At 40.8% G+C, this 12,204-nt stretch overlaps 1 protein-coding gene across 1 annotated transcript; it reads right to left on the bottom strand.

The window, feature by feature from the left end:
• Positions 1 to 3,752: 3,752 nt before the first annotated feature.
• On the bottom strand, positions 3,753 to 12,107 carry COQ7 (coenzyme Q7, hydroxylase). Its single transcript, XM_084641658.1, has 6 exons — positions 12,002 to 12,107; positions 10,707 to 10,906; positions 8,911 to 9,025; positions 8,687 to 8,826; positions 4,981 to 5,049; positions 3,753 to 4,205 (listed from the first exon to the last, which is right to left on the bottom strand). The coding sequence occupies exons 1-6, from the start codon at positions 12,069 to 12,071 to the stop codon at positions 4,128 to 4,130; spliced, it is 672 nt and encodes a 223-aa protein (XP_084497784.1). The 5' UTR covers positions 12,072 to 12,107; the 3' UTR covers positions 3,753 to 4,127.
• Positions 12,108 to 12,204: the final 97 nt, after the last annotated feature.

The following is a 12,204-nucleotide window of genomic DNA, read 5'->3' as shown; positions in this document are numbered from 1 at the left end:
ACTCTTATTCCAGAATAAAAAGGTGTCTACACAGGGCCTTACACCGAAATAATGATTCCACAACAGTTATTTCAGTCAATTTCCAAGTATAGATAAGCCCTTTGCTAAGAAACTTAAGAAAAACAAGTTGATGAGGTCTGCAATATTTCTGCAGAATGTGTGTGGCATGTACAGGGTACAATATGGAACATGTCAAGAACACCAATTGCCCCACGCTGCTTTACAGATCCAAAAAGTCTGCCAATGAGCAAGTGTTTAAAAAAATCCTCTCCCTACTGAACAGATGAGCACAAGGGTAAAAGGGAGGCAGAATGGGCCAGTGGATAGAGAATGGAACCAGGAGATCTAGATTTCATTCCAGGCAAACATTTACATCAAATCAATGCATTAACCAGGGCAGAGAACACCATTAGCTCAATACTAACGTAAGTCATATCTGAGCTAGTCACAGCTTCCTGGGGTTCATCCAGGAAGTCTGTTTGAACAGTTCACTTCTTTTTACTCCCACTCCCCGTGAACTCAGTGATTTAGATGAGTTAAAGCCAATGGGTCGAGTGGGTCCAGTAGGCGAGTGAAGAGACTAAGGACTGTGGACCAAATTATACTTTGTTTAAACAATGTAAATGACTTCAGTGATGTCCACTTCAACTCATTAGAAGTCAATGGAGTTTCTCCAGATCTACACTGGTGTAGCTGAGAACAGAATTTATCCCACTGCCTGTCCAATTAGATGGTTTTGTTGTTTCTGTTTATATAAAGAGCCATTGTGACTATTGATAGGGAGCATACAAAAAGTTTCTATTGAAGATCTACTTTTTTTGACCAAATTTAAGGCGGGGAAAGGGGGCAGGGAAATCATCCTCTTGCAGAAACCTTAAATGCCAAGTTTTAGCTAGGAATGAATTTTTACAGATGACTTATAAGCCCCCTGTAAAAGAGGTTTTATATTGGTAGTGCTAACAACACTTCAATAATAGTGGCATGAGCAGTACCTCTGAGATGCCCTGTTTCTCACCTTCTGATTCCCTCCTTTGCAAAGAAGTCATACAAAAAATGCTACTCCCCACTTGTGAGCCAGCTTTTCAATAATTTCTCCACCACTGTTCGGTTTGTCTGTAAGAAACAGTGCTTGATATGCTACAACTTTTAATCTTGAACAACAAAAGGATTCTATTTCTAATCTGGCAAACAAGCTAAATGCTCTCCATTCAACAGAAAGGATGAAAACTAGCTTAGCAAACAAGAACTATGTTTAGTGGCAGATAAGGTTGGAACAGGACACACTCCCTTGTAGCCAGACAGCTAGCCCCCCCTCAGACCAGCATTGCTGGAAACACAGGAGGAAGCCGGAACAGGGCACTTAACATATATTCCAGCACAGCCTTTGAAGCTGTGAAAAGCACAGGTGTGCTGCTACAATGTGCCTCTGGTAACAGATACAACGATTAAGCTCACAGCAGGCAGAGGCCCTGTGACAGACATGGCTCTTAGCCCCTACTAAATAGCATGATGCACACACACCAACATCCTAGGTGGGAAAATATTTACCCTGATAAAAGAAATGTCCAGTAGTCGAAACTTATTGTTTCTCTCCCTTGCAAGTGTAAACTACTCTTGCGAAAGCTGGCGTCACCCAGACAGACCAGCCTCAATTTGGCATAAGAAAGGAGAAAGAGAATAAAGGAGTACAGAGGTATAAGTAGGGGACCTACAGCACCATGATTTTTGAGTGCTTTTCACTATCTATCTGCTGGTCAGATAAGTGACAGCCTCCCAAGGCTTCTGCAGCTAAGAGGGTCCCTAAGCCTTGTCCCTTATTCGTCTTTCCGCGGAATTGAGTGACCGATCCTGGCTTGGCACCGCTGGAATCGAGAGATGCAAGGAGGGTAAGAAGCACCCACACCTGATCTCCTATCTTTAGTGTACACATATTTTGAAATAGAGCTCTATACTTTGTTTTCTTTCTTTGGGATTGTGGCTTCAGTTTTGTAACTTGTTTGTGTGTGTAACATCTCTACATTTAAATAAGTAGGCACTAGCAATTTTGTAACCACATGATTAGAATCTAGCTTAATAAATTTTGGTAACCATTTGTGCATAAGCCTGACTTGTTTTCTCTGGTTTACTGTAAAGCAGCCAACACAATTAAAGAACCTCAGCCGTTTTGGCTCTAAAGCCTGGCCATTAGGTGAGAGTACTAAGAGCCTAGCGTTGAGTTGTGCCGCCTCCACGGGGCAAACTCTTGGGGCACCTGTCAGTCAATCCTGGCTGCCCGCTGCGAAGGAGCTCTGAGCTCTAGCAGTTAAAGTCACGGGTGGTTAGGACCTTGGGGCATCCGTCAGCCTAGCCCGGGCTGCCCGCCGTGAAGGGACAGTGCGTCCTAGCGGTTAAAGTCACGGATGGTATAAACGGGCATAGCTGGCACCTCACCAACATCCTTGGCCGTCGGCTAACATCCCTCCACCCAAAACCATAACTTTTTGTTTCCATGATTTAAGAGGAAAGACTTTTACATTCCTTTCCATCTTCATACAACACTGTTGATAAAAGTGAAAGCTTATCTCCAACAGACAACCAAAATCAATACGTATCCCAGCTTCAAACTTGCACTTTAACACAAATTTAACAGTGACCTCAAATGATTTTATATCAATAGGTCAGCACACCTAACTGGCATACAGTCCGGAAGTGATTTTGCTTAAACACTGCAGAGGTCACTGTGAAAATTTTGCATTGAAGTGCAAGCGGTTTAGTCTCTGCCATAAGTAGCATTAAATTGGCCTGACTCGTTATTAAACTATAAAATGTTAAAAAGGAATATTTGTGTGTGAAAAAACGGTACCGAATTTCCTTTAAAGTTTTCGTTTTGATTACACCTTCCCTAGAAGGCAGTGACAATGGAAGAATGAGCAAGAGGTGCTTTAGGCAGAAGGAACATTGGACACCACATGGCCCAAGATCTCCTGTACTGTATGAGTAGTTCCCTACTAAACAAGCTGTACCAGTCTCATCTGGAAATTCACGTCCGAATCCTACTCTTTGGCCACTTGAAGCCATTAACTGTCTACATCCCAGGGCTCTAGAAAGAAGTTTTGTAAAATATGTACTTCTGCTGAATTAACTGGCAGTGATCCCTCCAGCTTAAGATATACCAACAGCATTATTGCATGGAGCGGTCTGTATTTCTCTGTCATTATCAGGCATTGACAGTATGCACTTCTTGTGAAAGATGCAGTCAGAATTTTGTCTAGTTTACTTCAATTGCTCTCATGCTAGCGTGCTTTTAAGAGGTTTGGGGAACCCTATTCCCTTGCTCTGTGAAAGCTGGTGTGTTTCTATCCAAGAAGAGATGGGATAGGAAGAGCTAAAACTCATGAAAAGAAACACTGTTGCCAATTGCACCTAGTATCTGTGTCCTTCTGCTTTAAATCAAGTATATAGGGCCCACTTTTTCTGTACACATTCAGGACAAAGGGAATTTTTGACTAAATAACTTCAGAATTAGGCCCAAGAAGAATACAAAGTTGAAAGTCATATCAATGAAATAGAGCCCTGTAATAACAGACCTTTATTTGAGACATATGAGGGAAATATTCTTACCAGAACTTGATTTACTTCCCCTGAAAATAAAACTCAGAAAATAATCCGTGCTAAATGTATTGTCTTAAATTGAAGGATTAGCTCATTTTTAAAAGTCTGTACAAGTACAGAAGGCTAATACTAAATGTATGTACTATAACTTATAGACTTATATAACTATAGACACACGCTTTACTGCCACCTTGTGAATACTTGCAAAACCAGCAGATTTTTTTTTTTTTTGGTTAAAAAAACAGCCTTTTAATTTCATTTTAGATATAGTCAATAAGGACCCAGTTCTACCATCCATACTCACATTGTAAGTATACTACTTCACATGTAGCCCCACTAATTTCAATGAAAATACCTATTGCGCAAGATACTACTTAGCATAAGTAAGACTGGCAGAATCAGATCCTTTATAAAAAGAAGGGGGAAAAAAGTCAGTTACTGTAAAAAATATCGATTAGTTTCACATAATTTGACAAGTGCACTGGTTAACTCTTAAATTAATACCATAATCTTTTATATTATTGAAAAATAGAGTGCTAAATTCGCTCTGATAAAAATATTGCAGCTTTACATCCAATTTGTATAGCAGTCTTCAAAAGCAAATAAGCTGGTGCCTATAAAAAAGAAAGATAATAATTAGGCATTGGATGAAGTCTTAATTAAAAAAAAATAGATTTGTGGTAACAAGGCGTGTATTAATTTTTTAAAAAAATATTAAATATATAAAGATTTGTTTTCATCTACATTAGAGAAACAATATTGCTTTCACAGAAAAGGACAAATAGCCTTTTTTTTTTTTTTAAAGGGCGTTACCTTGCACTAAAACATATTGTATGTGAGAAAAATATGCCCCTTCCCTCCACATAACAGGACTCTTTCAGGTCCCCCACACAGAGGTAGGAAAACAGTAGAGGGACTACACAGAGCTCATGAAGCATTACGAGAAGGAAGAATTTGGTCCAGAGTTTCATCCTAAATCAATTGTGTTTGGTACATCAGGGTGATATCTGGATTCCCAAGACTGAAAGGGATCGACTATTCTATCTGACAAAAGGTCTACTTATTAATCTGATCTTTTAAGAAAACTCAAATTAGGCTACAATTTGAAGAAACAAAAGCAGAGTTGAGTGCAATACTTAGCTAGGAACAAAGAACTAGTTTTAACAGCAGCATAACGGGATGCTACTCTGTTGCTGGAAAAAAATTCACATCATTTCAGATTCTGAAGAAGATGCCTTCAGTGTTATCTTATACCTGCTTCCTGAGAAAGACTAAGAAATATTATTGTACTGTTATTTTCCACCCACGTTCTATACTTTCATTTGCACAAAGAGAAGGAGAGACCATCACAACTGGATGCATAGCAATGAATTAATGCTCTACGCCTACCAATTCTGCACCGTGGTCAAGCCCTACATCGTGGTGCTCCAGCTCATCATCCCGGAACTTCTTTATTATCTTTTTAAAAGAAATGGTAGCAGATTAGTAACAGTTTTCACCTACACATGAATCATCGAGATGACGAAACTGTACATAAACTACATACTTCTGGCCACATCACCACTTGAGGGACAATACACCCGAGGTCAAGACCTGCAGGAAACTGAATGCTTTTGAAAAATCCCCTCCCCACAATTTCCAGTTAGAAGAACCCATAGCTATAGTATATGAGGAAACAGCTTCTGAAATAAAGAAGCTCATGCTATGTTTTTGGAACTATATAGAAAATAGGGCTGTCGATTAATCACAGTTAACTAACATGATTAACTCAAAAAAATTAAATCGCAATTAATCGCAGTTTTAATCGCACTGCTAAACAATGGAATACCAATTGAAATTTATTAAATATTTTGGATGTTTTTCTACATTTTCATATATATTGTATTCTGTGTAATAATTTAAATCAGTGTCTATTATTTTTATTATAAATATTTGCACTATAAAAATAACAAAATAAATAGTATTTTTCAGTTCACCTCATACAAGTACTGTAGTGCACTTTCACGACAAAGATTGCAACTTACAAATGTAGTTTTTTTTTGTTACATAACTGCACTCAGAAACAAAACAATGTAAAACTTCAGAGACTACAAGTCCACAAAGCCGTACTTCTTGTGCAGCCAATCGCTAAGACAAACAAGTTTGTTTACATTTTCAGGCGATAATGCTGCCCTCTTCTTATTTACAATGTCACCAGAAAGTGAGAACAGGCATTTGCATGGCATTTTTGTAGCTGGCATTGCAAGGTATTTATGTGCCAGATATGCTAAACATTCATATGGCCCTTCATGCTTCGGCCACCATTCCAGAAGCACGTTGATAATGCTTGTTAAAAAAATACTGCATTAATTAAATTTGTGACTGAACTCCTTGGGGGAGAATTGTATATCCCTTGCTCTGTTTTACCTGCATTCTGCCATATGTTTCATGTTATAGCAGTCTCGGATGATGACCAGCACATGTTGTTCATTTTAAGAACACTTTCACTGCAGATTTGACAAAAGGCAAAGAAGGTACCAATGTGAGATTTCTAAAGTCAGCTACAGCACTCGACCCAAGGTTTAAGAAGCTGAAGTGCCTTCCAAAATCTGAGAGGGATGAGGTATGGCGCATGCTTTCAAAAGTCTTAAAAGAGCAACACTCCGATGCGGAAACTACAAGAACCTGAACCACCAAAAAAGAAAATCAACCTTCTGCTGGTGGCATCTGACTCAGATGATGAAAATGAACATGCGTCAGTCCGCACTGCTTTGGATTTCTATCAAGCAGAACCTGTCATCAGCATGGACGCATGTCCCTCAGAATGGTGGTTGGAGCATGAAGGAACATATGAATCTTTAGCGCATCTGGCACACAAATATCTTGCAACACTGGCTGCAACAGCCTGTTCTCATTTGCAGGTGACATTGTAAACAAGAAGCGGGCAGCATTATCTCCTGCAAATGTAAACAAACTTCTTTGTCTGAGCGATTGGCTGAACAAGAAGTATGACTGAGTGGACTTATAGGCTCTAGTCTAAAGTTTGACATTTTTATTTTTGAATGCAGTTATTTTTTGTACATAATTCTACATTTGTAAGTTCAACTTTCATGATAAAGAGATTGTATTACAGTACTTGTATTAGGTGAATTGAAAAATACTATTTCTTTTTGTTTTTTACAGTGCAAATACTTGTAATCAAAAATATAAAATGAGCACTGACCACTTTGTATTCTGTGTTATCACTGAAATCGAAATATTTGAAAATGTAGAAAACACCCACAAATATTTAAATAAATGGCATTCTATTTTCTAATCGTGCGATTAATCGCAATTAATTTTTTTAAGCACTTGACAGCCCTAATAGAAAAGTGTGTGTATTCTCCTCCTGGACCATTAGAGTCTCAAGCAATATTCATGAGTGTCCTATCCAAATGTCATAACCCTATAATGAATATGCTGGTTATAACCAGGATCATAGTGGTTAATGACATGGAAAGAGACAGACCATAGAGTCCATCCCACTGCAAGCAATGGTGGGTTAAGGCCCCTGAGGGAGTGTTATCAGATACTACACCAATTATACACTTGGTCTCATCTAAGAAATCAGGCTAGAACATTTTCCTATCATATTTAGAGCACTTCCTGAATCCCAGGTTATTCTGATATTCTGAAATATCTCTCTAGAAAACTGAAGTGCTAATTAGCAAACTAATATTTCTTTTTCAGGTTTTTTTTAAAGAAAACCTATAATAATGACAAGCCCAATTAACATGACAACAGCCATTCCAAGATTATTACATTTACACAGTAAGGCCCCAATCCTGCAAATTGTTCCATGAGGGAAGACATCTGCAAGTCCATGAGGCTCCAGTGGATTCAAGTGTCCTCCTGTATGAAACAACCTGCAGGATCAGAGCCTAGAAGAGAAAAAACTAGGACTCAAGCTATGAGCTGAGTATAAAACGCAAAATTTTCTCCTTTGTGAAGTACCGATTGCAGAAATTATTAAACCAAATACCTTCAAGCAAAACACGTGAACTAATGGTGTGAGATTTTTCTATCATACATGACAGTTTTCCTCACATAGGGCTTTGCGTAGGCTCCTCTTTTTATATTTGTATAAATAAAAAAAAAAAATACACTTTTGCTAAAGACATGCTCAGGGTCTCCAGGCATCAAAGTTAGAACATTTTACTCTGCTAGACAATTTGAGTTCTTGATACTCCCTCTATCCTGCTCGATGCATTCAGTAGTTGCTTTGTCTTGTAGTTTTACTGGTACACAGACCAGCCTTTTTGAACATGGTACCTTTGTGCTTATAGCTCAGCTCTCACTCAGTCATGCAGATGCTAATCAGCAACAGAGTTTGGGCTACTTCAAATCCCAGTTTTGGGACTATGAGACTTGGATCTGGAGCAGCCCAACCTCCACTACAGGTCAGCCCAAGTATAACTGACTAGGCAGTAGTGGTCAATAGGTTGTTACAGCTGACTTCTTAGGCCCTGACCTTATAACAAGCACCTCACAGGTAGACCCCCTATTGAAATCAACAGGGCTATGCACAGGCACTGTAGTCTGCCCATTAGGTGCTCAATGCAAGATTGTGGCCCAAATGTGTTAAGTTTTAAGGAATTAGGAACCACTTTCCTAGTCTAAGTGAAGGTGAGAGATCAGCCGCTCTCAAAGTCTGCAGAGTATCTGAAGTTGCAATGATATTGTCATACCCAGTATAACCAAAGCATGCCACATGGTACATTATTACAATTAGTTCATTTTCTTTTTCTCTAGTCCCTCCCATTAAATTAAAATGTTTGGGCACCATAGGCTGCCTTTTCTGTCCCCAACAAAAACACAGATTGAAACTACTAGAAATGGGCTCTGTAGCTGTGATCTCAGATATTTACATTTAATATATATCAAAAAGAAAATCCAACAGCTAATTTAAACATAACACTTTTCATTTTGAGTGTTTCACTGTCTTTAGTTTTCTGAACTAGCAGTAAGAAATTAATCTGATGCAAATCCAAATGCCATTTTTATGTCATTTGAAGAATATTGTCTCAGTATACTGTTCAGAGAATATGTTAAATACCTTTAAACCACATTCACATACCTGCAATAATTCTTTGTATTTTTCTGGATCCTCCTCCATTAGTGTTCTGATCTGGTTGTTATAATGCTCTGATATGCTGTCTTCCACTGCCACAGTGCAAGCCATTGCACCCTCTTTTCCAAGTAAAGCAGTTCCAGCACCTGTAATTATCAAACAAATTAATTCAAACACCACACCTCAAACCTACATTATTAATAACAACATCAATAAGACCATGCACTCACCTAAAGCAAACCCTGCCACATTCCAAAAAGGCAATAAAATAGTAGGTCGAACTCTAAATGTGACAATTAACTCATTAAACTTTTTCAGATGGTCCTTTTCTTGATCCCACATTTGCTGCAACAGAAATAAAATAAACAGAAAAAACATAACAATAGAAAATAAGGCATTAACTATAAATGTAGAGAAAAAAATCAATGGATGTTAACTTCAGCTCATGCTAATTTTAATTTGATTTTTAAAGTTCATCTACGAAATAGATTAAATTGGTTTGTGACTGTTTTTTTCTCTGTGATACATAAACAGGGCCTGAAAGGTGTGCGGGTGGGGATGGGTTGTGTGTCTTTTTTCCCCTCTTGCTTGCTTTTACATTGGAAATTCAGGTCCTGTCTAACACAGAAAACTCTATGAGGGCTGAAAAATTAGAAAATGAGGACAACAGAAGAAGCAAGAATGAAAGTTGACGAATTTAGAGGAAGAGTGTTGGTCATATTTGTTAAGTATCAGAGGGGTAGCCGTGTTAGTCTGGATCTGTAAAAGCAGCAAAGAGTCCTGTGGCACCTTATAGACTAACAGACCTATTGGAGCATAAGCTTTCGCAGGTGAATACCCACTTCATCAGATGCATGCATATTTGTTAACACTTTACTATTAGGTTTTCTTAAAACCTATTTATATTCAGTAATAAGTTAACATTTCGGAGAAAGGGAATATGAACAGTTATTTCACAGCTTTCCCTAATTCCTTTTATTTCATATAAAATGAGTTTTATTTTACAAGATTCTTGACACCTAAAACATAACAATGAAGCCTTTGTCAAACCACTGCAACAACTGCATGTCTATGATTCACTCATCAGTTGTGCCTGACCAAATTCACGATCGTGAAAAACACGTCACGGATAGTGAATTCTGGTCCCCTCCCGCGATCTTTGTGTGCTTTTACCCTGTACTATACAGATTTCACAGGGGAGACCAGCATTTCTCAAATTGGGAGTCCTGACCCAAAAGGAAATTTAAGTGGGGCTGCAAGCTTATTTTAGAGGGATTGTGGTATCGCCACCCTTCCTTCTGCACTGCCTTCAGAGCTGGGCAGCTGGAGACTGGCGGCTGATGCCCGGGTGCCCAGCTCTCAAGGCAGCGCCCCACCAGCAGCAGTGCAGAAGTAAGGATGGTAATACCATACCAGAGCTGGGCGGCTGGAAAGTGTCGGCTGCTGACTGAGGGCCCAGCTCTGCAGGCAACAGCACAGAAGTAAGGGTGGCAATACCATACCATGCCATCCTTACTTCTGTGCTGCTGCTAGCAGCGGCTCTGCCTTCAGAGCTGAGACCCCAGCCAGCAGCTGCTGCTCTCCAGCTGCCCAGCTCTGAAGGCAGCATCACCTAAGGGTAGCAATACTGCAACCCAGCCATACAATAACCTTGTGACCGCCCCCTCCGCAATTCCTTTTTGGGTCATTTACAACTACAATTACAACACCATGAAATTTCAGATTTAAATAGCGGAAATCATGAAATTTATTATTTTAAAAATCCTATGACCATGAAATTGACAAAAATGGACCATGAATTTGGTAGGGTTCTACTCATCCGCCAATCCGATCACTATGATGTTATGTGTCATACTTATACTTTACCATAGGAAGAGCTTTTGTAAGACCAGTTGTTTTAAAGTAAACATTGCAAACCTTAAATTATAGCCCTGTGATTTATTTTATTGTACTTCAGCTAAAGAATATGTCTTTGAGTACATAAGAAGCATAAAGATAAGATGGAGTTAGATCCACAGATACTAACCTGAATGACTGGTCCTACTGTAGTTCTACCTAGCACAGCCATTTGCCCAGCATAAATACGATTTGCCCCATATTCCCCTGCATGATCCACCCTGATTATGCGATCTATGGCTGGCTTGTTGATGTTGTCCAACGTCATTCCAGTACTATAAAATCTGAAAGAAGTCTGTTTTGACTGCAAACTCCATTTTCTTTCAGAACCTGTCAAACAGAGATACAACTGATGTGAGCTATAATTCTCTACCACCACTGAAAGTGAGGGAAGTCTTAATGAAATATCCATACACTTAACATGGAGTGCACACACCATTTACTCAATATTGTACCTACTTACTTACCCCTTTCTGATACATGACTCCAGTGTGATGCAGGGGAGGGATTCTGAGTCAGGAATGGAAAATGGAGAGAAGGGGAACAGATGACAGGTTACCTTAGGGTGAAAGTGGGATATGGGGGATTAAACTCAAAGGAGCTCTGATGACCCCAGGAGTGGGGATGAAGCACAGGGGTGATGGACGACCCTTGAAGGGGATGGGCTGGTGGGAGGTGACTCCAGGGTGGGGATAAGAGAGGGTGGAGATAATTGTAAACCTGCAAGGGATAGAGTATGACTGGAAGGGGTGACCCCATAAGAACGGCCACACTGGGTCAGACCAAAGCTCCATCTAGCCCAGGATCCTGTCTTCCGACACTGGCCAATGCTAGGTGCCCCAGAGGGAATGAACTGAACAAGTAACTATCAAGCGATCCATTCCCTGTCACCCATTCCCAGCTTCTGGCAAACAGAGGCTAGGGACACCATCCCTACCAATAGCCATTGATGGACCCCCAGTTCTTTTTTTTAACCCTTTTAAAGTCTTGTCCTTCACAACATCCTCTGGCAAGGAGCTCCACAGGTTGACTGTGCACCGTGTGAAAAAATACTTCCTTTTGTTTGTTTTAAACCTGCTGCCCATTAATTTGGTGACCCCAGGAAGAGGATGGAGGAGTGACCCCAGGCGGCAATAACATATGGGAGGAAGGGGTGAACCCAGGGACTGGAGTGGGCATGACCCCAGAAAGTGGCAGGGTATGGACTGACCCGGAAGGTGACGGCGTATGGGGAAAGGGGGTACCCCAGGGAAGGGGAAGTCTGGGGGCAGTGACCCCGGAACGTGACGGGGGAATGGGGTACCCTAGGGAGGGGGTGGGATCTGGGGGCGGTGACGCAGGAAGGGGATACCCCACTGTTGCCATAAGAGGGGGAAGCTGTGACCCCAGGTGAGGGGGTGACCCCAGCGCAAAGCCGCCCCGTACCTGCCCCGTAGCAGAGACGCTGGCAGCCCGCGCGCAGCCCCCTCACAGCCGGAGCCGCGGCTGCCTCCATTGCCCTGACCCGGGCCTGGAAAGTCCTCACCGCGGCGCGGAGCGATGACGTATCCAGAAGGCTCGCTCAAGTTGGCGTACAGTCTTCCCGCCTCTGTCCTGCTCCGATTGGCTCCTCGGCCCCAATGGCCCCC

This window comes from Lepidochelys olivacea (assembly GCF_965140295.1).
Source record: "Lepidochelys olivacea isolate rLepOli2 genome assembly, chromosome: 10".
NCBI classification, from domain to species: Eukaryota; Metazoa; Chordata; order Testudines; family Cheloniidae; genus Lepidochelys; species Lepidochelys olivacea.
The sequence above is the reverse complement of the archived record's forward strand: the minus strand, read 5'-3'. Positions and strand labels throughout refer to the sequence as shown.